This window comes from Pelecanus crispus, chromosome 29 (assembly GCF_030463565.1).
Source record: "Pelecanus crispus isolate bPelCri1 chromosome 29, bPelCri1.pri, whole genome shotgun sequence".
Taxonomy (NCBI): domain Eukaryota; kingdom Metazoa; phylum Chordata; class Aves; order Pelecaniformes; family Pelecanidae; genus Pelecanus; species Pelecanus crispus.
The window spans coordinates 1,914,141-1,938,522 of record NC_134671.1 but is presented as its reverse complement, the minus strand read 5'-3'; the positions used below and the strand labels follow the sequence as shown (position 1 = coordinate 1,938,522).

Sequence of the window (24,382 nt, the reverse complement as noted above, 5' to 3'; positions counted from 1 at the left end):
GTAGATGGTATAGAATAAGGGGTGGATACTGTCCTGGTTTCGGCTGGGATAGAGTTAATTTTCTTCCTAGCAGCAGGCATAGTGCTGTGTTTTGGATTTAGTAGGAGAAGAATGTTGATAACATGCTGATGTTTTTAGTTGTTGCTGAGTACTGCTTATGCTAGTCAAGGACTTTTTCAGCTTCCCATGCTCTGCCAGGCGCACAAGAAACTGGGAGGGGGCACAGCCAGAATAGTTGATCCAAACTGACCAAAGGGCTATTCCATACCATATGACGTCATGCTCAGTATATAAACTGGGGGGGGTTGGCCGGGGAGCAGCGACTGCTGCTCGGGAACTGTCTGGGTATCGGTTGTCGGGTGGTGAGCAATTGCATTGTGCATCACTTGCTTTGTATATTATTATTACTGTTATTATTATTATATTGTTGTTATTATTATTTTACTTTATTTTATTTTAATTATTAAACTATTCTTATCTCAACCCAGGAGTGTTTCTCACTCTTACTCCTCTGATTCTCTCCCCCATCCCATCGGGGTAGGGGGAGTGAGCGAGCGGCTGCGTGGTACTGAGTTGCTGGCTGGGACTAAACCACGACAGTTCCCAAGCCTTCCCCTTTGTCACAGTCTCTTTGGAGCTCTCAAATTTACAGGACAACATACTCCCTGATCTAAATTTTATTTTATGAGCTCATTAAGAAATACACTACATGAACTCGATGAACAGGGGTGCTCAATCCCCTTTTGCCCAGACTAGTCTATCACATGAATTCACTTCTTAACCGGTCAAGTCATAAGTTTCAAAACTTACAACCCATAACTCTTAATGTAGTGCACCTATGAGCAAAAAAAAAGAATTATTTACCTAGCCGACGGTGAGAGGGCTCATCCCTCCTCCGTCACAGTGCAGGGATCCCCTCTATCACACCAGGAAGCATGAAAGCTTCAGCCGCTCAGCTGCTGTTGGATCCGCTTCAAAAGCTTTTTGAGTAAACTGATGTTTTATACCCTCCAGCTTGGAGGTTTGGTCTATGCCATTTCCATAAAGTAGTGGACTCTGAGGAAACTGCTAGACAAAAGACAATGCCTGCCGCAGACAGCAATCTGCAGGTGATAATGGCTGCATCATGGCCCTTTAGCTCTTTCTGGCCGCCTGCCCTGCCTATATGGTGCTCTTGCTTTGACCTAATGGTGCTGCTCCCAGTATACATGAGGCCTTAGCATGAGCTGGGTTAGCCAAAACCTAGGCAGGAGTTGAGTGAACAGTCACACCCTTCCTCGCCTGGCACTTTCCCTCTGACCTCCACCATCCCCCATCCTCAGGAGTGACTTCCTTGGCTCCTGCACGGCCATTTACCCTGGTGGAGTTGATCTCCCTATCTGGCTCTCTGCTAGCATCAGAGGCGCTGCGGAAGATCTTAGTGTTGCCCATGGCTGTCCTGACTGATGCCTGCAGCTCGTACCTCGTGCCCATGTCACACAGATGATTTGGGGGGCAGCAGGTCTCTCTCGTGGCTCCCTGGAAAAGAGGGCAAAGCAAGTCCCATCACTCCCCTTTGTGGTCTGTCCCCAGGGTGACCGAGTGGAGACATACTGGGAGCTGGAGAGGATCTTGCAGGGAGATGATGGCTGTTTGACAAGCGGTGTCGTGAACCGCCTAATAGCAGAGGCATCCAGTGACATGCGAGCAGCCCAGGTGAGCTTGTCCTCTTTCAAGGCCACCAAAGCAGCCTGCCTCTGCCCCTGGTTTGGGGGGAAATACAGAGTGGCGCAGAGATGTTCCGTGGTTATTCAGACCCAGAGGAGGTCCTAAGGGAAGAGATTCTGGGGACTCGTCATTACAGGGAATTTGGCGAGGGGATGCAGAGAGCTGTGCAGACACGCGGACTTGGGGCTGTTTCTAACTGAGAGAGAGCTGGGTTCAAGCTCAAGGTTATTCCTCCTGCCTTGAGGAAGAGCCATGGGAACCCACCAGCCCCACAGAGAGGTCCCAGGGGGGTTTCAAGTCTGCAACAATTTGTTCCTGGCATCTCCATGGAGAGGAGCCAGTGGCACGGGGCTGTGCCGGGGAAATGCCTCCCTTGTCTTGCAAGGGAGCTACTCGCCTACCCCAGGGAGCAAGAGGCAGCAGCTGCCTGGCCCTGAGCACAGCTGCCCCAAGGGGTTTCACAGAGGACATGGGGTCATTCAGCCTGTCTGAATGCCTCAGCCTTTTTCTTGGGAGTGTTTAGCCTGTGATGCTTTTGCAGGGTGTGACAGGTGATGTGAAGACGGCCGCTAGCGATGTCCTGGTGGCTCTGGCCCGCTCCCACTTCCACTTTGTCATGTCTGAGCTCCAGAGCCACCTGAAGGCCATGGGGAAGGTCCCTGATGAGACTGTGCTCCTCACCTTGGGCAAAATGGCCCGCAGCTATGGTACGGCACCCTCGGCCTCCTGGTTTGGGTAGGGGTCTGTGATAATAGCGAGAAGGGATCCTCCCCCTCCCTAAACACTCTGTGTTGAACTGGGGGGCTATGGAGTTGCTGTGCCTCCTTGCTCCAAGCCAGGGCCAGCTGGCAGCTCTGCCTTACCAGCCCAATCCCAGTTCCTGAAGGGTGGGCACCTGTTGGAAACAAACCCGTGGGGTGTCTGTCCCCCACTCTCCTCCCCATTTCCCCAAAGGGCTTTCCTGTGTTCCCCTTGGGGAAGGCAGCCCTCCCCATGCCCTCTGGCATGCCCTGCATGGCCCAGCAGCCCCAGCCTTGCCAGAGATCGACCCCAGTCTCCCATGTCTATCACTGACCTTGGTCCCTCTGTCCCTGCCTTCTCTGCAGCCCTGCGGTGCATCCCCTTCATGGGGATGACGCTGCTCGCCCTGCGCACTGTGCTGAGCCAGGTGGGGAGTGGCCAGATCTTGCACGTTGTCTGCAGTGGTGAGTGTCAGCTCCTTGGCCGGGGCCCCTGGGGCAGGGCTGGGGTGGCCTTCAATGCCTTCATGGGATCTCAGAGGGAACATGGTGGGTGCAGCCTGCAGCGAGGTCAAGCCTTGGTATTCCCAAACTCCTGTGAGTATGCAGAAGGAGAGGGGAAGCCCAGGAGGTTCCTGAGGGCAGGACATGGTGGCGCTGCACAGAGGAACTCCTAGGTCCTTTTCCATGGCTTCTGTTCCCCTGCTTTCCTCTGGGATTAAAATCCGTGCTCTGAAAGGGCATGTGTGTGGGGAAGGGAAGGGGCTGCAGTGAGAAATGCTGGAGGGGAACAGGCCATTTGAGGAGGAGAAGGTGCAAGAGCGAGGAGGAGCGAAACAATGGGGTGTTTGAATCCAGATGCCTCAAGAGCACAGATTGCCCTCAGATCCAGATCTGGTCCTGGGCTGAGCCCTGCTGGAGCCTGGGACTGTCCTTAAAGCAGGCTTGGGCGTGGATGCAAGGGACCGTCCCTGCTGCAGACTCTCACATGCTCCCTTTTCCTTTCTCCTGGTGCAGTTCTTGAGCAATGGTCAAAAGCAGTCAATACATACTTTGGCAACCGGGAGCAATGCCCGTTCCCTCTCAAGGGGGTAGCACACTTCTGTGAAGCCATTTACCCGGTGTTCCGCTATGTGGTGGTAAATCGGCTGGACTGCAAGGATGAAGAGGTGAGAAGTGCTGCTTTCCATGCCTGGGTCCACAGCAGAGACATCCACGTTGGTGGGTCTGTCTGTGCTCAGTTGGGTGCGAGCAGAGGGGCGAGGGGAGGGAGTGGTCTGAGTGACAAGGCACCCCAAGCCAGGAGCCTGTCGGCACCGTGCCTGAGACTAGGGGCTCCCTGGCAGGAAGCAGCCAAGTCCTGGGGCCTTTCTGCAGGAAGGGTGGGGTATCAGCATGGGGAAGTGCTCTTTCCTCTCTGGAGTGAGCCCTTCTCCTGCAGGGCAGAAAGGAAAGGAAACCCCTCCCAGTGGGAAGGGCAGACTGGTGTCCAGGGGATGCTGAGCACTAGGCAGACCTTCAGCCCTCTAAGCAGAGCCTCTCCCTTCTCTCTTCAGGACAAGCAGGCTGTCCTCGGGGCAGTGGCTGCCATGATGGGGGTCCTTCTGCATGAGGAGCAGCACCGAGAGCATGCCTGTGAGCAGCTCCTCTGGCTCCTGCACCAATACCAGGAGGTCCGAGACACCTCCCGGGTCACCAAGGTGAGGTCTTGCGCAAGGCTCAGCGTGGCTCCTGGGGGGCATCTATGAGAGTGCCACGAGGTGCTGGGGAGCTGTGGGGTGCCAGGAGGAGCTGGGACGCCCTTAGAGAAGGAACAAGGAGATCAGAGGAAGCCTGAGGCTTCCTGGGCTCTTTGGACAAGAAAAGAGAAACCCAGGGGGGCACGAGAGAGGCAAGAGTCCCTGCGGCTCATCTTCTCAGGAAATGAGGCATTGCCACCTCCCTGGGGCTCTGTGTGCGGAAAGAGCTTTGCCCTAATGCCCAGGGCCATGTCCAATCCTGTCCAGTGAAGGGCAAGGTCTGATGAGTGGGAAGTGCCGGGAAACTGAATTGTCAACACTGGGCTCTGTTCAGAGGAAAGAGACCCTCCTGATGCTGCAAGCAAGAAGCCCCATTTAGGAGGGTTTGGGGCTTTCCCTGGGAGCTGGTGCTAGGGACTCCCCTTATCCCAGATGTGCTGGGTTTCTCCTTTCCCAGGTGCCTTTAGCCTCCTCTTCCTCCCCTGTTCTCTTGTAGAGCCTGAGCTATGTCCTGGAGATACTGGAGGGAGTTCAGACGCCCATCCCACAGGGCACAGCTCTTGCCATCAGCACCGCTGTGCACCGCCAGGTAAGGGGAGCCTGCGCCCTGCCGCCAGCCTGGGGCCTGCACACCTGATTGCCATGGAGGGGAAAGACCTGCTGGCTGGCAGGGCAGGGCAGGGCAGGACAGGGCAGAACCTGGCAAGGTGTCCCTCCGCCAGGACTTTCCTGCAGGCCAGGAGGATGCCAGGATTTGTCACCTAGGTGCCACCTTAAGGCTGCAGGAGGCCTGATCCTGGCTGTTTGGAATGGGCCTGAGGGGCAGCCCGGTTCCCACAGCAATTTCCCTCTTGGCCAAGTTGCAGGCGGACTCTGGAGCGCTGGCACCCTAAGGGCAGCCTTTTAACGCTGCTCAGTCTCAGCTCCTGGGCAGCCTGGGCTGCTGCAAACCTCTGTGTGTGCCCGGGGCCACTGTGGTGTGGGCTGGGTTTTGGCTGTGGATCCTGTGCCCAGAGTGCCCTGGGAGAGGCGAGCAGAGAGCACTGTTTCTTTTCAGTCCCTGTCAACACTGATGCGACTTTCTCTAAAATGGACCTTGTTCCCACAGCTCTCTGATGTGACCAAGGAGCCTGGCCCAACCCATAAGGCAGTGCTATCCCGCTGCATCATGCTGCAGGGTAAGGAGAGGAGGCTGGGCGATGCCCCGCCGTGCCATGGCAGCTCTCTCCCTGTCCTTGGTGGTCAGGGGCAGCTGCCTGCTAATGCAGAATGTGATTTCTTCCCCACAGCGCAAAGCTGCCCTGAGGAGACGGTTGTGTTTCTACACTCCCAGCTGAGCGGTGGGAGCGAAGCCAGTTGCGTGGCAGCCCTGGGCCTGCTGGGAGCCCTGGCCCACTCTGATGGTCAGTGCCACGGACCAGGGACACAAGGCAGGGGTTGGGGCTGCTGGGCTGAGAGCAGGAATGGGCTGAAAGTGGTGCACCTGCACCCAAAAGGAGCTACAAAGAGCAGCTCCCCCAGCAGAGCTGGCACCCTGCAACAAGGCTCAAGCACTCCCCCAGCAGTTAGAAATGGCGGCACACCAGGGACGATGCTCCAAGCTCAGTAACACGGGCAGGCTGGCGGGTGGGCTGGTGTGCACAGGAGCTGCTTGTATCCACGCCATTTGTCTTCTCCTCTGTGTTACCATATTACCATAGCTTTCAGTCCCTATAAAATAGCTGTGCCTGTAGAAACAGAGTTGCTCTGGCTATGCCACTGCCTCCTGTGAAGTCAGTCAGACCCCACTTTTCTGTCCCGTTGGTGTGCGAAAAACTTGGTATCTTCAAGGGATCCCTTCTGCCATCTAGGCTGTGCCTCAACGCACACCTCTCTGTATGTCTTCCAGCACCTGCGACAAGAGAGAAGCTGCCCCAGGTGGTGGAGGCCGTGCGATCCGTGTGCAACAACCCCAGTGCCCAGGTGAGCTGGTTTGGGAAGGGACAGTGCCACCAGGGGAGGCAGAGAAACCCTCGGGGCAGAGCTGGAGTGCCTGGGAAAGCGCCAGCACGTCGCCCAGGTGGTGGGTGATGGCTCCTCCCCGGGGAGAGCTGGCAGAGTGGAGCAGGCAGGTTGCTGTGCTCTGTGGGGCAAATGCCCATCCAGCCTGGTGCTAAAGCCCAGCCCTGGTGCCAGGAGTGAAAGCTGCTGCCGTGCACTCATCATCTCTCCCTGAGCCACAAAGGCTGCCCCCAAGCAAAGGCATCTTCCTTTTGGATTTTGAACAGGAGGATCGTAACCGCACTCTCTCCTGGCAGGTGCGAAGGGCAGTTCTGGAGTTCATCAGGGAGCTGCTCAGCTCCGGCTCTGAGAGCCGCTGGGCATGGGATGTGGTGGGGCACATCTTCATCGAGTTCAGACGGACCTCGGGCAGACTGGTAAGGGCAGAGCAGGACACTCAGAGCTTTGACCGGTGCCTTGACTGCGCTGAGAGCTCCTGCAAGCATCTTTGGCCATGGAGAGCTCAACGCTGCAGGGCCATCAGGGTTGGCACTGCCATCGGAGTGGCCTCCCAATGGCTGTTCCTTGTGGGCGTCTGTGCTGATGTTGGTGGAGATGTCAGTGGATGATGTGGGTTTGCACCCGGGCATGCCACCCAGGACTGTGGGGCTGCCTGCACACCCCATGGGCTGAGCTGTGCCCACAGGCGCCTTCTGCAAAGCCACCTTGCAAAGGGAGGGGCTGGTAGGGACAGGACATCCTTCATCCTTAAATGCTCATGGACAATCAGCAAAACACAGCCAGTGCAGACAGGTGGGCCTGGCTAGAGGAGATTTCTGTGGTGTTCTTGTGCCCTAGCCCTCCAAAACACACCCTGCCCATCCAATAGCAGTCTGGGGGCCTGCATCCCTTCTGGCAAGGGGACAGGCCATTTGGCCATCCCTTCCATGAGCATTTCCAGCTGGGTGCCCAGGAGATGAAAGCTGGGGATGGCTGAGCCTCCCACTGACTTGCTGAGGATCTTCCCTCTGGCTGAAGCTTCCCTCTAGCTGGGAGATCTGTGTGTGTCACTTTGCTCTGAGGCTTGGGGAGGCTCTGCTTTGGGAGCAGGGCAAAGGAAAGGGCTTCTGCGTGCTCCTCTGCATCTGTCGGGCTGAGCGTGCTCCTGCCAGGGCTGGCACCGAGTTACAACAATGCTGAAGGGCACGTTCCTCACCTCTGCTTTGCTGGCATGAGAGCAGCATTTAGGCCCTGGGGGACTGTGCAGACAAGCAGCGTCGCTCTCTGCTCCCAGGCTTCCAGTCCTTCCCAGGGTCTGGGACCTGGTCCTTGAGCTGGGTCCGGCTGTCCTTGTTCCCCTTTCAGGAGATCAGTGCTGCCAGGAGGCTGGCACAGGAGCACTGGTGAGTTGTGCCTGAGCTGTCTCAGTCAGGAGCCGAGAGTAATGGGGATTTTGCCAACTCTGTCTTACAGGTGGCAGGAGGCCTTTTTGCCTGCGAAACCCAAGAGGATGGAGCTCTTCAAGCCCTGTGCATGGACATCCTGAGCTCGCTGGATGTCTCTCTGAGAGGGATGACCAAAGTAAGTCACCCTCTGCCCTGCTGCTGTGGCTTCCTCTTGCCTTCGGGATGTTTTTCCTCATGCACCCCCATGCCCTGAACCTCTCCCCTCATGTGTGCTGAAGTGCACAAGGCTCAGGGAAACGCAGACCACCCTTTTTGTCTTTGAGCTGAGTGGAAATGCCAATGTGGCAAACTGCCCGCTGCTTCTCTGCAGCTCCTGTGGCCAAGGCTGCTGCAGTACGTGGTGCCAGCCCAGTACAGCGGCATGCTGATCCCGCTCTCCTGCTGTCTCCGAGCCCTAGTTGAGAGATGGGAGAGAGCAGGGTGCAAGGAAGAAGAGGAAGATCTGGATGGCATGGACTCCCAGGAGCAAGGTAGGAGCCCCAGTGAGTGCGGCTGGGTTTGGCCAGGGGCCGGGCCAGCCTGTGTCTCCCTGCACCCCACCAGCCCTGAGCAGGAGCCCAGGAAAACCAAAGGGTAGAAGCAGGTGCTGCTGCACCTTGCCCGGTGCAGAGGCCTGGCTCTCCTGCTCGCAGCACTCTGCTGGTGAGCCAGGACTCATTCCTGGCCATGAGCTGCCTTCATCTCATGCTGGGCAGCCCTGGGGAGCCCCCCCGGGCCAGCGCTGTGGCAGTGCAGCTGCTCGCAGCCCTCAGCCCTGTGTGGGGCATCGGAGGTGCACGGGGCAGAGCACGGTGGGGGCTTGTCGGCTCACCCAGCCTTTCTTCCTCCCCGCAGCCCAGCTGCTGGCTCCCCAGGCCCTGTTGACTCGACTGCTGGTGAGTAGTGGGGCCCTGGGGAAAGAGCTTTTCTGGCCAGGGGTGGTGGGAGAGCCCAGGGCGGATGTGCTGTTAAGGCCAGTGCTGGGAGCCCCCGAGGAGGAGGCAGCATGCCGAGCCTGCCCGAGCCCATTGGGGATCCCACTCTACTCTTGGGGCTGGCAGCACCCCAGGTGAAGCCATCGGCTGCCTGCTGCTGGCCGAGTGGCACCAGGCTCCCTCCCTCCCTCCCTCCCGGGAGAAGCTGTGGCTCTGGCAGCAGGAGTGACCCTTCTCTCCTGCCCTTGCCTAGGTGGTGGCAGCAGCTCCTTACGCGAGCAGCGAACGCACAGTCACTGCCTTGCAGCTGCTGCAGGCTCTCCACGGCTGGATCCACAGAGCCTTGGGGCCAGTGTGGGCGACTGAGATCCCCCTCCTGCTGCAGTACCTGGAAGGTAAAGTGCGGGTGGTGAGGGAGAGGCTGGGGGTGGGGGGAGGAAAATGCAGCTTCTCAGCGTGATGGAGGAGAATTGTCCTCATGTCCCCAGGACTTGCTCTGTTGCCTTTCCTGTTCCAGGGAGCCAGCACTGAGGCTGGGGGCAGCTGACCCCTGGTGTCAATTCAGCCCAGGGAATGGGTGGGGCCGTTGATGTCTCCTTGGATGGCAGGTCTTGGTGGCACCTCCATGTCCTGCCCAGGATGGTCTTTGGGGGAGGGACAGGACTGGTGCTCCTGGAGCGGGTGCAGGCCTTGGCTTTGGAGGACCAAGTCCCCAGGCCAGGCCAGGTTTGTAGCAGCCGTCCTTGGCAGTAGCCTGGGAGAAGGGCTACAAATGGGCAGAAAGCGGTAGGTCATTAAGGAGAAAATGCGTGTTGCTGGTGCGTGCTGTGTCTCAGTGGCTGGAGTTGTTCTGGGAGCTGCCGTCAAGCAGTGGGGATCAGCTGCGGTCAGTATGTCCTTCCCCAGCTTGAATCAGTGGCCCTGACAGATGCCCCTGGGATCCTTCCTGTGTCTTTGGCCTCACAAAGACTTTGATGTAGGTGCCTTCTAGCCTGATGGCCTGGGACTTTTGGGCGGTCTGACCGCAGAGGAGACCACAGGGCTTGTCTTTGGTGTGAGCTTAAATAGCAGCAAGAGCTTTTGCTTCCTCTTGCTTTCTAGGAAAAACCGAGAGCTCCGTGGACTCTGCAGAGTGGGAGCACCGTGTGCTTAAGGTACAGCATCCTTGCGGGGGTGTCAGAAATAGAGGGGGAGAAGAGGGAGCAGACAAACTTGTGGGAGGAAGCTCGGGGCTGCTTGTGTAGGCAGCAGGAGGTGGGGGTACCTCATGAGCACCCTGTGCCTCCCCCCGCAGTAGGTGCCTGCCCGCTCAGAGGAGCTGCTGTCTGCACACGTGCCATGGCTGATGGCTAATGCCCTCTAACGCTGTGGCACGTGCCTTAGCACTGCCTCCTCCTCTATGTCTGGTGTGCTGGGGGGTCTCGCCTGAGGTGTTAGAGGAAGAGGGAGGCTGGCGAAAAGAGCGTGGGGTGGGGGAAGAGACTGCTGTTCCCAGCAGCTCTTCCCCAGCAGCATCCCGGGACATACGAGTGTGGAAAGGGCCCTGGCCAAGGGCAGGGGAACACTCGCTTCCTCTCCTGTTCACCCCAGTTCCTGCGAGCATCGCTGGAGCCCATTGAGGACAAGGCCTGGACTGTGGGCCTGAGCCAGGAGCTGAGCCAGCAGCTGGGCAGCTCTGCCCCCAGCTCCTGGGAGAAGGTGCGTCTCCTGCCCCGTGCCAGGGCTGGGGCCGGCGCCACTGCTCTGCCCACACAGGCGGTTTTCACTGCTTCCTGTTCCCTCACCCTCAAAAGGCACTTTCCCCAGGCTGCCCCAGTGGCTGGCTACAGCCTGACACCGCAGCCGGCCCTGCCTGCTCCCGGGGCAGTTGGGTCCATCTGGGGCCAGCCCTCTCCTGATGGGTCGGGCCGTGACTGCATCTTGGGTTTGGCCTCTTCTCTTTCAGTTTTTCCTGTACAAGGCTCTTGGGACAGCGCTGGCAGCTTGTCGGGACCTCAGACACGTCCAAGGGCAGGTGCTGAGGTTCCTCCAGGAGACAAGCCCCGTGGAGCTGTCTGAGGCCCAGGTGAGGTGATGCTCATGTCCTGAGCATGCCCTGCCTGTTCCTGGGGGAGAGGGCGGGCTGCTGCTGGCCCGGCTCCATATCTCCTTGATTTCCACATCGCTGCCGTTTCCCCCTTGCTGCAACATCTTGTCAGGCTATTGTCACTGGCCACAGCCAAGTGCATGGGCTGGAGCCAACTCTCTGTTTCTCTGTGGTTGCAGGGAATGATTTCTGTTGTGTCCCATGCTGCCGAGAGCCACTTCCACTTGGTCCTGGACACAGTGACTATGTTCTCTGCCGCTTTCACCAGAGGCTGGTTCTATCAGACTTCCACGGGCTGGAAGGTAAAGGCTCCAGGGTTCTGCTGCTTGGCTTTCCTTTTTCAGCCTTATTTCCACTTCCACACCTGCAGCAGCCAAACCGGGGCAGCTGCCTTCAGATTAGCCCTCTTGTAAGAGCTACCTGAGACCTGTTTTTCAGAGGGGACGTCCTGGCATTGGGGCCCCTGAGGTGTCTTTGGAAACGATGGGCTTTGACACCTGGTGGATCAGAGCCACCCAGCTGGGGCAGCTGCAGTGGTTCCTTGCTGGCAGCCACGTTGCCCCTGACTGAACTTCAGCAGGAGCTAGCAACAAGATGGGGTGGGCACAGTGTGACCCTCTGTCCCTTCCTCAAAGCTGAGGGCCAGGAGCAGGAGTCTGGTGAGGTCTCGCTGGCTCTGCTCCCCACCTGGGGGCTGTGGGGAAACCTTTCTGGGCAGGGCACGGCCTTGCAGAGAGAGCAGTGCAGCCTGGTCTGGGGAGGCAAGCAGACTGGGCTCCTCTGCGCCACTGACCTGCACAGGCTGGGCATCTCTGAGCAGGACCATGACAAGCAATGTCAGATACCTTTCCACTGAAAGGTTCCAGACAGCTCCCTGACCTCTCAAATCAGTGGTAAAACAGCCAGCAGCGTGTGCAATGCTGGCTGCACCCTCCTCCCCATCCCCATGCAAGAACCCAAGCTGCAGGATGGGAACAGCTCCCAGTCCCGGAGCTCCCGCAGCTCAAGGAGCAGCTTGGGGAGCTGCTGGGAGGTGCCCAGGGAAACAAGGAGCTGGTGAAGGTGCCGGAGCAGGGCCTGCTGCAGGAGCCCGCAGGAGTCTCGGGGCTGATGTCTCAGGGCATCTCTGTCAACACAGGTACAGCGGTGGAAGAAGGAGAAAGCCCAGGGCATTCGCGCTGCTCTCATGCGCACCTACAGCGGCATTGCGCTGCATGCCCCCAAGGAGCAGCTGCTCACCCGTGTGGATAAAGAAATCATGGGCAACATCCTGCGGCTCTCCAGAGCCAAACAGAGGGTAGGAGCATGGAGCACACAGGGCGGGGATGCCTGGGTGCCCCAGCTCCAGCCCCTAGGGGCTGGGGCATACCGAGATGGATGGTCTTTTTCTAAAGATCCCCCAAGGAAGGGTTTGTCCTCAACGTACAGATCCAACCCCCCCTTTTGGTTCCCCCTGCCCATGCTCACCTGCCACCTCTCAGCCCTTCAAAGAGTTCAAGGGGTGCTTTTCTGTCTTTGGCCTCAGGACTTGCAGCTCAAGCTCGCCCTGGTGCAGAGCATCACTGAGGTCAGCTGTGCCATCCAGGCTGTGGGCGACTGCAGCAACTTTGAGCTCTCCTCAAAGCAGGAGGCAACGCAGACCCTGCTGGTGAGCGCCCGTAGCCAGGGCAGTCACATGGGGGGGTTTTGGGCTGTGCCATCAGACTGGTTTCCCCAGAGGCACGATGGACTCTTGACTTCATGCGAGCTCCTGCAGCTGTGTCCTGAGCCAGTGGGGCTGCTGGGTGCTGGTGCTAGCTGGCTGCGGAGCAGGGTCGCTCCTGTGGTGCCTTTGGGGATCCGTGGGGGTGACGGGGCAGTGTCTGCCCAGGCCTGGCAACAGAGCCTGTCCCCAGGGGAGGCAGGAGGGCTGTCCCCTGTCTCTGCCTGCTGCCAACTCTGCATTTGTCTTTCTGGGACTTGCAGGACTGGATAAAGGGGGAGCCCTGGGGCTCCCTAGTGTATGGAGTGTTTCAGGCCCTGGAGGAGTTGAGGTGAGGTCTGTTCCCCGGGCTCTGGGGACTCCCATTGTACTCCATCCCAGCTGGCTGGGACAGCCCCAGTGGCCTTGAGCATGGGGCCGGGAGCTGCTGGGGCTGTGGAGTGGGAGGGTGTTCCCCATTTTGGGTGTCTCCAAAAGAAGGGAGCTCCAGGGAGCCCCCTTAACCTGCGGGTGGGAGGTTGCCTGCTGCCTGGGATGTGGCAGGAATTGCTGGAGCTGAAGGCAGTGCTTGCTGGCATGGGCTGGGGGTGTTGGATACAGGGCCCTTGTTTAGGAGGAACCCAGTTGTGCTTTAAGCCGCTCTGGAGAGAGCTAGTCAATCTCCTTTCTCTTTTCTCTTCCTTTTTCCTCTGGCCAGCAAGCTGAGGCCACCTCTGAGCAGGGCGGAAAATTGCAACCTGCTGGCAGTGTGCTGCCAGAGTGTCTTGTCCTATCCTTCCAAGGAGTGGATGAACAAGAGAAGGAAGATAGTGAGGGCAGCTGTGAACATGCAGGTACCCACTGGCCACTGCCTGCCCACCTCTGGGTCAGGATGCCACCTCAGTGCGCACTGGTAGTCCCCATGATGCAGAAACTCAGCTCTCCTTTCCTGCTTTCAGGTTCTGCACAGGAGAAGCATGGAAGATCTGGGGCATCTTATAGAAACCCTTCTGGAGGCAGAGGAGACCTCTGCCTGCTTTGATGACGTGGTCCATGTGAGTAGTCATGGGGCAACAGGGAAAGTGTTGCAGGGGCAGAGAATCGAGGCTTTAGAGGGTGATAGGAGGTGGATGCCTTTCCTATGGGAAAGTGGGGCTTTGGCTCTTTGCTCTGAGAGTGTGCATCTGGCTGGGGCCAGGGGCTGAGCTGGGGGGTGGGAGCGCCTGGCCACTGCAGCCTCAGGACAGGCAGAGAAGTAGGCCCTGCCAGAGGGAAAGCCAAGAGCCAGCCCTGAGCTGGGAAAGAGCAGCCTGGGGGAAGGCCGGGGAGGGGAGATGCTGGCAGGGAAGCAACACCTGCCTCAGGGCAGAGGTGGCTGGAGAGCGCAAGGCAGTGGAGGCTGCAGTGCCAGTGCTCGGTAGGGCCAGGGGCTGTGCTGGGAAGGGGCCAGAGAAGGACGGTGGGGGGGGGGATCTCAGGGAGAGAAAAATGCCGGTTGTGAGAGAGATGCACCCTGCCTCAGGTCCTGAAAGGCTGGCTCACCTCAGCCAACGAATGGGAGCGGGAGAGAGCCCTGCAGGTTTGTGCCCATGTGTTGGGAGCTTGCAAGGAGCAATCTGAGCTCATGGTAAGTAGGGATCCCCTGCGTGCTCTGGTGCCCTCTTCCCAGCATTCGTGGCCCCAGAAGGGAGCCCTGCCCAACTGGGTGCTGGGTTTCGGGGCTCCTGGGATCATGGGGCAGCCCTTCTGCCTGCCCCTCTGCCCAGTCGCTGCTCAGGGAGCAGGATGGGCGGTAGAGGCGAGCAGGTGCTGGGTCTGCCTGTGACCCTTTTCCTGCTGCTCTCCCCTGCAGAGAGGACGTCCTTGCAAGCAGTTTGGCTCCCTGGTGGGACTGCTGGGGACTCTGACCAACGACTGCCTGGCCGCGTCCTGCAAGAAGGCATGGGTCTGCCTCAGCTACCTTCTCCGAATGCAAGGTGAGGAGAGCGGGCGCTTCCCAGACTTGCTCAGCCTGATCCTCCCTCCCTTCCTGGCCTGGTGACCACTGGGGTCCCGTGGGGCCAGGCCCTGTCCCAGGGAAGGAAGGGGGAGTCAATGAGCTCAGATGTTTTTGTGCCCCCACCCTGTTAACTCTCTGCCTCCCTGGCCATCTCAGGAAGGATCTCTGGGAGAGGGTCGCTGAGTCCGACCTCCCTGGGGCATGTGTGAGGCTGGGTGGTCAGGGCCTTCCCCCACTGCTGTCTGAGAGCAGGACGTTGTCACCAATGCTGGGGACTGTCTCCCTCCACATTCAAGGAGAGACAGATGGTGGTCAGACAATTCACTTGGATGAGGGCCCTGATATTTCAGAGGGTGACGTAGGGGACACAGCTGTTGGGAGCAGAGGCTGCTGAATCCCTGAAGTCCCAGCAAACAGTTCAAGGAGGAAGAGGGCTCCTTCCAGCCCAGGATTTGTCAGCCATTTATTGGGGTCAGGAAGTCCTGCTGCACCGAGTTCAGGAGCCCTGGGTTTCCCTGTGGCCTTCACTGCCACCACTTGGGTTCTCCTTTATTGGTACCTGGGGCCAGAGGTTGGGTTTTCTGTAGATGTGACTCCTCTTTTCTCCTGGTGTTTGTTCCAGCCAAGACCATGAAGGTGGTGCCTCAGGCAGATGAGATCAGGTGCCTTTGTGAGGCACTGAACAGCCCAGACACCGAGACTCTGGTGGAGACCTGTACCAAACTAGCAAAGGTAACTAGCCCCAGACCAGCGGGGTGGGGGCTCGGCTCCTGGCCTCCTGCATGTCTCCCTGCTCCCCTCCAGAGTCTCTTACTGTCTCCAGAGTGAGCTGTTTGGAACGGCTGCTGTTAGCAAGTAGCAGGAGGCTTTGAGACAAGACTGTCCTCTAGGCCTGCTGGAGTAGATACCATGATGGGTGTGTTTGTGCGCACACGTGTGTGAGTGCTCTTGTCAGAATACAAATTTGGTATATGAGCAAACAACATGGGGGGAGGCACTTCCAAACTGGTTAGCTGCATCAGATGTAAACAGCACTGTATGCACAGCCGGAGGATCAAGTGATTGCCCCCTCCATGACTGCTGAACTAACAGTCCTGTCAAGTTTGCTTTCCTTTCCGAATTGCTGGAGCAGAGCTGTGATGCGGTCTCTCCTGTTCCTGACTTCTTTCCAGGCTGTTAGCAAATGCATCCCTCCAGCACAGGCTACGGACTTTCTGACTGCCATCCTGGACAGATTGCTGCATGTCACACCTGCACGTGCAAGAGCAGTGTGGAAGTGGGTGTTCATCTTCCTGGTGGAATGCAGAAAGGAAATACTCCAGGAGGTAAAGGAGACCTTTTTTTCCATTTGACTTTGTCTTTTCTCCTGTTGGCTGTTGCACTACACCCTGTGCAGTTGCCATGGGCTCAAGGAATGCTGCCTGTGTGCTGAGCCAAGGGGCTACTGATGGTCTGAGTCATGCATTAGCATCTGCTGCTGGTGTCTGCTCCAGCTGGTGACAAAGGATATGGGCACTTCTTGTCCAAAGTCTCCTGTTGGTTCAGCTCCTTCCCATGAGTGAGGCACTGGGAGGCACCAACCTTGCCCCTTGCCATTCTTCCCCTTCCTCAGGGTCACTGTCAGTCCTCCCTGCCCCGGGACCCACTTCACCCTGCTCTTTCTTCACTGGTTGCAAATTCTCTCTACTCTGAGCATTACTGGGCATGCTAGGTTTTCCACAGGTTGGGTACTTGTTCATTGCTCTCATTGCTTTCCCTGACTGTGGTGTTACCCAGCCTGCACGGTGACCTTCCTTTAGCCACCAGTTGCTGCCTGTTTGTAGCCTGGGAGCCTCTGGCCTCATGCTGTGCCTGCCCTTTCCAGGCTCCTGTTCTCCTCCTCCATTTGTGCTCTGCTGCGCTCCACTTGGGCTCTAGGGCCACCAGCACATTGCTCAGCCCGGACTAGCTCAGTGGCTGTCTGCCGCTGACAGAAGCCGGTCACAGTGATGGCAATCATGGGTGGCAGCCCACAGGATCATGCCCAGCTGAGCTAAAGCTCACCCAGCTGTTAGGCAGCTCCTGTTACAGGCAGGGCAGGGCATCCCTGTGCCATCCCTGCAGAGCCAGCGGCCGCTCCAGGCAGCAAGAGTGCCGCATCCATGGGCTGCGGGGTCACCCCTTGCTACTTCCCCAGGCACAGAGTGGGTTGTGTCTGCACCACAGGCCAGAGGTAGGCAGCTGTGGGGGAAGCTGGGCTCTTCCACGGGATGAGGGAACTGGCTGCCTCTTTGTCTTTATCATGACCACGGCTTCTAGCTGTGAAAGGCTCCAACAAACACCCTTTTCTTCAGGGGATGGTCCTCTGTGTAGCGACGGCATTGGAGTTTTGGGAAAGGAGGGCAGAGGCAAGGAATAGTGTCCCTGGAGAACTGGGTTCCTCCGGAAGGAGTCACGTGCCCTTGCACAGGCCCTGCAAGAGTGTGTTTGGTTTTGCTCTTGCATTGCTACAGACACATGGGGAGAGCTATTTAAGTGCTGGGTGTGAAATGTGTCCATGTCCTCTGTGTGCACACAGCGCACGCAGCTGCTCATACATCTGGGCCCAGGCACGTGCAGTGACTGAGGCTCTGCCTGTGAGCACATGCATCTGTGCGTGCGCGTGTGTGCATGCGTGTGCGCTATTGCCAAGAGCAGGCTCAGCTCCAGACATGAGCCAGGGTCAGACAGGGTGGAAGGAGTGAGGTTTCGAGCTAGATCTGGACTCTGTGTCGACGGAGCAGGCATTGCTCATGTGCTGAATGACTGTGTCTGGGCCCCGCAGGAGGGGATAAAGAAGGCACTGAGCCCTTCTTTCTCCTCTTCTTTCATTCAGGTGCCAAAAATCCTGAACACCCTTTACACCTACATGCAGCAGAGCACCCACAGGCCCTTCCTGCTCCATATGGTGTTTCTTCTCGCCCGCTTTCACCATGAGCCTGTGATCAGCAGTCTCCTGCAGAAAGGTCTGCCTATGGACAGGTATGTGCACTTCCCCACTGTAGTCAGAGACCCTGCAGCTTGCTTGTACTGGCGGGGGCGGGGGGGGGGGGGGGGGCAGTTGAGAAGCAGGTCTTTTTTTTCTGCCTGAACAGTCTTGAGTGTTGCAAGACTGCATGCTTGTGTCTGCTGTGAGTGGGGCATTGTAAGCCCCATTGCAGGTGAGGAGGTTTGAGGGCACTGCAGGACTGCGAGGATATGGGCTCAGGGGTGAACGTCTCTTCCCTTGCAGTGACATGGTGGAGCTGTGGAGGAGCCTGGGAAGAAGCATCCTTGGGATTCAGATCCTGAGGTGCTTAGTAGAGAAACTAAACAGAGCAGGAAACAACCACCTGGGGACTCACTCCTCTGCTTGTGAGCGGCACAGCCGTCAGACTGCTCTGGAGACTCTGTCGGTACGTTCAATGGCACACACGTTTCTGCAGCTTTGCATCTGCTTTCTAACTCATATCTTGGCACGAGGGAGTCAGGTGCCCTTTGCGGATGCCCGTGGAGACTCCCAGGGCACTGTGCTGGGCTGGCCTCAAGGAGTGTGGGGAGCCGGGACAGTTTTGTGCTCCTGAGCCACAAGGCTGTCACAGAAGTGACAATTGTGGACAGTAACCCCCCTACCCCAGGCAGGCAGGGGAACCAGGCTGGTGGGAAAAGGCCTTGCCTGAACAGGTGGTTCTTGGTCATGTTTCTCTGCAGATCACCCGTGCCATCTCCGAGGTGGTGCTTGCCCTGAGGAGCACAGAGGAGCTCAGGCAACTGCTTCCCCACCTTCTTCCCAGCCTCATGAGGTGGGCCAGGGAAACGCTGGGTGAGGAGAGGCTGCTTTCCCCCATAAGCAGCTGGAGACAACTGTTCCTTGAGGGCCAGGTGCTTGAAGAGAAGCCGTGCAGGTAAGGAGCTGAAGGGGCAGATGGAGGGGCTGGCTTCAGTTCCCCTCACCAAGGCATGTGCCTTTGTGGAGCTGAGGGAGAGCTTCACCTGCCCCGCTTCCTAGATGTGGAAACCAGTAGTCATGGTTGGGTTTACTTCTGTTCCTTCATGGAGAAACTCCAGCTCCTAGGCAGGAGTATCTAGCATGGAGTCAGTCTAGGGGTATGGGTTTTCTTCTGCTTCAGTGGGTTTGGGGCATGACAAAAATGCCAGTGTTGTTAGCTGCAGTCTTGGAGGCTATGAAGCATCATTTCAGGGGTATTTAGCTCTGCTAAAGATAAGTCTTCCCCTAACCTGCTGTGATTTGAGATTTCTTTGGGTTTGTGGTGGTGGTGTTATTTTGATTTGTTGTGTTTTGTTTCTTCTGCCAGGATTTTCCTTTCAGCTATAGAGTTGGTGCTAGGCAAATGCATGGCGCAGAAATGGATGCGGCTGCTCATGAATTGGGCAGTGTGGGCTCGCCTGGAAGACCCCCTGGCTCACCCTGAGGGGGTGTGTCTCCTGAGCAGGTAAGAGCCCCAGGGATGCATCTGGCCACCTTCTGTGGAGCTGTGCGCAGGGAAATGGCTGCTGGGACCCTTCCAGTGTGCCTGGGAAGCTGTCCTGAGCAAAAGAATAGCGTCTGTGTCAGCGCAAGTGAATTCTGGAGACCCGGCCTGTGGCCTTCCTGGGCAACTGTGTGTCCCTCGCTTGTGTCCCCTGCACAGCGTCCTGCTCCATGCTGGGCTCATCTCCCCCTGTGTGGTGAGGAACCTCTTGCCATGGCTGGATTCCTCCTCAGTTAAGCTGCGGGTGAGTGCTACAGCTTTCTTTGCTGAGGTAAGGCAGGGGGTGGGGAAGGAAGGGTTCAGAGGGGTTTTGCCGAGATACTGCTGCTTGGGATGTCTAGCTCACCAGACTCACTAGCGCAAGCGGCAGAGGAGTGAGATTCTGCCATCCAGACAAACATCTGTCTTCCAACCCAGCTGAAAGAGGCAGAGCGCAAACTGAAAGCCATGAGAGAAATGGCAGAAGGAAGTCAACAGCTGGAGAAGGAACAGGAGAGACAAAGTTAGCGCTCCAGAGTATTTGCAGAGGGCTCAGGCAGAAGTACACAGGGAACACAAAGAAACCCTGCAACTGTTTCGAGCCCAGCTGATTGAACTGAATGATCGGTACCAGAAGTTAAATGAACAACACCAGAAACTATTTCAGGAACTTGAACAGCTGGAAGGAGAAAGATCCAACCACATCATTTCCAGGCCATGCCAGGCTAACCTGGGAGCAGACAAGGAGTCCATCCTCCTGGAGGCTGTGAGAAAACAACCAGCAGAGCTTCGAGCATTCGTAGCTCAATAGAGCTATGATCCTTTTGATGGTCCCAATGAGCTGCCTGAACTAGTGCTTCCTCTAGTTGCTGGACAATATGTTTACATCTTTGGAGATGTGGATGGAGAGGGCTGGTATGTAGCAGAGCTGACCAATGGCACAAGAGGCGTTGTCCCCTCTAATCTTGTTGAAGAAGTTTCAGATGACGGATGACCTGATGACGCCAGAGTCTCTCCAGAGACAACTAATTGGTAGCAGGACACAGATGATGTCTGTCCTGTCTTCTCGTATCTTCTTGTTAAATCTTTTCTTAACAATCTCTCTGTGTCATCTCGCTCTCTATCCTGTGTGCATGCAAACTGAAAGGACTATGTGCCAGCTATTGGGGGGTTGGCATGGGTGGACTGGGTGCCAGCTACTGGAGTCAACCAGGGGGTGTAGGCACCCCTGGCTTGTGGTGCCAGCTACTGGCATGGGTCCCAGTGCAGCTCGTGGAGTGAGTAGGGGTTCTCAGTGCAGCTACAGGAGCGAGTGGGGGTCTTGACCACCAGGCTCTGTGGCAGGAACGGTGTACATCCTGTAAACCACCTACTGGGGGAGACCAGCATGAGTGAGGTGAGTGAGAGGCTCTGTGAGTGTCTCTATCTTCCCCAAACCTGGTGTGCATGGGGTGTGCGTGTGCATCCACCAGCAGACTTCAAGCTGGACCAGCTGGTGACTTGCAGGGCCTTGGGTCTAGGCTGAGGTATCAGGTGGGCAGAGGGTCTGTGCTAGCACCTGGGGAGATTGGCAAGTGTGGGGTGCCTGCAGGAGAAACGTGTGAGTGCTGCCTGTTTGCAGGGAGCACGAAGATGGACCAGTCGGCGAGTAGCGGACCCATGGGGTGGGTCAGAGGGCTGGGATCTGGGCAGAGGTACCAGTGGACAGAGGGGCTGTGCCAGTACGCAGGGGATCCATGAACATCTGTATGCTTGTGAACGTAGAGAGTGTCGTGTGTGCCTGCACTAGTGACCTCCTGTCTCTGCCAGCCCAAGAGGAGGAGGGGACGTGGCTGGCTGTGTTTTATGTGAGTCCTGCATGCGGGTGCTGTTGACGGCAGCACCTCATCTGCGGCAGTCTGTGTGACTGGCTGTATCAGTGTCCTCTGCGTGTGTGTGTTGGCGTGTGTGTGTGTGTGTTGGCGTGTGTGTGTGTGTGTTGGCGTGTGTGTGTGTGTGTGTGTGTGTTGGCGTGTGTGTGTTGGCGTGTGTGTGTGTTGGCGTGTGTGTGTGTTGGCGTGTGTGTGTGTTGGCGTGTGTGTGTGTGTGTGTGTGTCTGTCTGTCTGTCTGTCTCTCGGATGCGTGGTCAGCTTCGCTACTAGTTACCACCTGCAAGCAGAAAAGTGGCAGCTGAATCCCTCAGCCTGCACAAAGACTCCAGATCCCCAGGCTGGGCTCCAGCAGCCAGGCACGACTGTACTGGGTGGTACTGGTGTGTATTGGGCTCCAGTGGCATGGCAGGAGGGGTCCTGGGCTGGAGTGTCTGGAAGTGGTGGCCAGTCTTGACATCCCTTAACACTGTGGGTCTGTGGGGTGCATGGGGGGAGCTGAATCCCACTTCAGCCCAAAGGCTTCCAGCTGGGGAGGAGATGCCTGCATTGCTTCAGCTGAATTCCTGCCTGGCGCAGGGTCCAACCAACACCTCCCTGTCACTGCCTGTGTGTCCTTGTCGTTAGGGGTCAAGAATGTCAGTGTCCAGAGGGGAACATTTATACTTCTCATAGGCATCCATGCCCTGATAGGACAAACCACACTTTTGGAATCAGTGTCTCTCCACTCTTCAGAGAGGGACAATTGGTGATTATTTCAGTCAGCTAAAAAGTCCATTCCCCAAAGGTGACTCTGTTGCCTTTCAGGAGCTGTCAGCCCTAGAGCCCCTGGGACATCTCCAGGCAGCCCAGAAAGTGGCTGCTTTGGCTGGTCCTCTGCTGCTGAGCTGGGCCGGGCTCCTGGGATGGAGGGAGCTCATAGCAAGTGGGCAGTGCTTGTGAGAGACAGCTCTGCCCAGGAGCAGCTCCCCTGCAAAGTGCAGCAGGGCTGAGGGCAGTGCCTGCAGGCAGTGAGGGGAGAGGAATGAGGCAGGGAGAGGTTGGTGGAAGGACAGCTGGGCTCTCAGTGTGGGAGAAATCTTCACAGGTCTTTACATGGTAGGACTCTGGCTGCAGGGCAGTGCACATGAGTATCCCGGAGAGCTCTCCAAAATCTGGTACATCCAAAGCATCTGTCAGAACAACCCTCACAGTTTATCCAGTTTGTAGGAAGACGTGCTGCTGAGCAAGGCTTCCCTGCTGCATCATCAGAGGGACAAGACATGACAGCTGCCTTCTGCCGGGTACGGCTGCAGGGGTGTGAAGCTGGGTGTACATCCAGGGGTGCCCAGGACTGTCCTTCCAAGCAGGGTCCCTGCACCCCAGGGGGCTGTGTGCTGGGGCAGGACTCTGCCACCTGCCAGGGTCAGCGCTCAGCCTGCCTGGGGAGCTCCTCCCAGTGCTGTGATGACAAGCTGTGGGTGGAAGGAGCAACCCGCAGCAGGGCAGGGTCCTTCTGCTGTCGAGAGAGTGCTGCATGGGCCAGGCCTGCTCACAGCTCCACATCACCCCCAGGACATTTCTGAGGGCAGTTTTGAAGAGGAAGATCAAGGTGGGGGTTACCTGAAAGGGCAGGTGTCTGTGCTTTGAGGATTCTCCTCTTGGTTGTCTGGGTGGGCAGTGGGAGATGGGAATTTGCACTCAGACCCCAGCTCTTGTTAGGACTTGTCTGAGCTGCTCCTTCACACCTGCACACACAGAGATGCCCCTGGGGAGTGCCTTGTTGCCAGGAGGTGTCTGAAGGGCAGAGCTGAGCACACAGCGGGTGGGATGGGGTCTGTGAACATAGCCAGGGCAGAGACATGGGGACAGAGAAACAGCAGGGACAGCTCCAGGCTGTAGAGACATGGGCAATAAGGTAGAGGGAAGTACCACCAGAAATGCCTTGGGAGAGGGGATTCGAGCACCTCCCTGCCATCCCCTGCAGTGCAGACACCTGCCCTGGAGCAACCCCCTCACCTCTCCCACCTAGCAGAGCCTCTGCCCTCACAGCCATGGGGTCTCAGGCTGAGTCACCTCCTTCGCATCCCGATCTCTGATGAGGAGAAACCCCCAAATGCCTGTATCTCTGTCCTTGCCCTGTCTCCCTCAGCAGGCGCATTGGGGCATTTCTGCATGTTTCCCCCCCTGTCCCTGCTGTGATTGTCCCCACCTAACCTGCGGTCTGTTGGCACTGCAGTGTGGGGGACTGGAATGAGCTGGCCCTCCTTTCAGGACACCCCATCTTTAGGACATTTTACTTCCCCTGGGAGTGCTGCTGGGCTGCAGGTTGCCCTCCAGAAGGGCACAGCTCTCCCATAGCATCTCTGTGTTATGTAGGAGGCCCACGGAGAAGACACCTCGGTGCTAAGGCCATGGAAATGCTGCCGGACAGCTGTAGGTGGGCAGCTGCAATGAGCCCCCTGTGTCCCCGGCTGGGAGGGGAGAGCCGAGATCATGCTCAGGTACAATGAGGTGGGCATGGAGAGTCTGGAGATCTGCACTTTGAAACCGGGTTCCTCTGCTCTCAGTAGTGTCCACTTTCTTTTCAGGGGAACATCTGAGTACAATCACCCTCCAGCTCAAAGAGGTGCCAGCACAGGGCAGCTGAGAACAGGACTGATGGACAGACTGGCTCATCTCACTCTACACTAAGGGAAAAACCCCTTTGCCTCTCAGGACCCACAAGGTTTCACTCGGAGTGCAGCAGAAATGCCAGGGATTTCTGCCTTAAAACACTCCTCAGGTGTGGTGGGGCAACAAGGACAAAATAAACAAATCAAAATCCCCAAAGCTCTGCTCTACGGTTGGGTGATTTGGGAGCGACAATGCTGAAAAACTTTTTGATATCACAAGTGGATTTGATCTGAGATCACCCCATGGCCCTATTTACCTTTTGGTGTAGGGCAGGACTGTCTCCTCCAAAGCCCACAGCAGAGCCCCCTGCTCCCAGAGACACCCTTAGTTGGCCCTAAACAAAGCTCATGAAAGGCACCTGCCAAAGGTGTTCCTGGAAATGGGAGAAGCAGATTAGGGGATTTCTTTGAGAAGCAGAGTAGGTTTTGCTCAGAGAAATCTCCCCTAACTTCTCAATGCCTTTTCTTCCATAGTCATCCACACCTAGAAGCAGCAAATGTCTAACGGCAGCTCCATCACTGAGTTCCTCCTCCTGGTGTTCGCAGACACACGGGAGCTGCAGCTCTTGCACTTCTGTCTCTTCCTGGGCATCTACCTGGCTACTCTCCTGGGCAACGGCCTCATCATCACTTCCATAGCCTGCAACCACTGCCTCCACACCCCCAGGTATTTCTTCCTCCTCAACCTCTCTCTCTTCAACCTGGGCTCCATCTCCACCACTGTCCCCAAGTCCATGGCCAATTCCCTCTGCAACACCAGGGTCATCCCCTTGGCATGTGCTGCCAGGTCTTTTCCTTTTTGATGTCAGCAGAACTGTGTCTTGTCACCATCATGGCCTATGACTGCTACATTGCCATCTGCAAACCCCTTCAACTACAGGACCCTCCTGGACAGCAGAACTTGTGCCAAAATGGCAGCAGCTGCCTGGGGCAGTGGTTTCCTCCACGCTCTGCTGCACACTGCTAATACATTTTCAATACCACTCTGCCGAGGCAATGCCATAAACCAGTTCTGCTGTGAACTTCCCCAGATGCTCAAGCTCTCCTGCTCCAACTCCTGCCTCAGGGGAGTTGGGCT

General features: G+C 57.3%; 1 protein-coding gene across 1 annotated transcript in view; it reads left to right on the top strand.

The window, feature by feature from the left end:
- LOC142596237 (maestro heat-like repeat-containing protein family member 2B) overlaps window positions 1-24,382 on the top strand; it is a 40,307-nt gene that overhangs the window by 7,435 nt on the left and 8,490 nt on the right. The window contains exons 3-34 of the mRNA XM_075725322.1: window positions 1,573-1,695; window positions 2,249-2,414; window positions 2,814-2,912; window positions 3,465-3,616; window positions 4,004-4,147; window positions 4,683-4,775; window positions 5,295-5,364; window positions 5,476-5,589; window positions 6,075-6,148; window positions 6,484-6,603; window positions 7,640-7,747; window positions 7,943-8,102; window positions 8,467-8,507; window positions 8,800-8,941; window positions 9,648-9,700; window positions 10,137-10,244; window positions 10,492-10,611; window positions 10,812-10,934; window positions 11,771-11,929; window positions 12,158-12,280; window positions 12,598-12,665; window positions 13,032-13,167; window positions 13,273-13,368; window positions 13,836-13,940; window positions 14,166-14,289; window positions 14,935-15,044; window positions 15,485-15,637; window positions 17,116-17,312; window positions 17,563-17,725; window positions 18,021-18,214; window positions 18,626-18,763; window positions 23,972-24,081. Coding sequence (XP_075581437.1) covers window positions 1,573-1,695; window positions 2,249-2,414; window positions 2,814-2,912; window positions 3,465-3,616; window positions 4,004-4,147; window positions 4,683-4,775; window positions 5,295-5,364; window positions 5,476-5,589; window positions 6,075-6,148; window positions 6,484-6,603; window positions 7,640-7,747; window positions 7,943-8,102; window positions 8,467-8,507; window positions 8,800-8,941; window positions 9,648-9,700; window positions 10,137-10,244; window positions 10,492-10,611; window positions 10,812-10,934; window positions 11,771-11,929; window positions 12,158-12,280; window positions 12,598-12,665; window positions 13,032-13,167; window positions 13,273-13,368; window positions 13,836-13,940; window positions 14,166-14,289; window positions 14,935-15,044; window positions 15,485-15,637; window positions 17,116-17,312; window positions 17,563-17,725; window positions 18,021-18,214; window positions 18,626-18,763; window positions 23,972-24,081 — 3,886 coding nt within the window. The remainder of the gene's footprint in view (window positions 1-1,572; window positions 1,696-2,248; window positions 2,415-2,813; window positions 2,913-3,464; window positions 3,617-4,003; window positions 4,148-4,682; window positions 4,776-5,294; window positions 5,365-5,475; window positions 5,590-6,074; window positions 6,149-6,483; window positions 6,604-7,639; window positions 7,748-7,942; window positions 8,103-8,466; window positions 8,508-8,799; window positions 8,942-9,647; window positions 9,701-10,136; window positions 10,245-10,491; window positions 10,612-10,811; window positions 10,935-11,770; window positions 11,930-12,157; window positions 12,281-12,597; window positions 12,666-13,031; window positions 13,168-13,272; window positions 13,369-13,835; window positions 13,941-14,165; window positions 14,290-14,934; window positions 15,045-15,484; window positions 15,638-17,115; window positions 17,313-17,562; window positions 17,726-18,020; window positions 18,215-18,625; window positions 18,764-23,971; window positions 24,082-24,382) is intronic.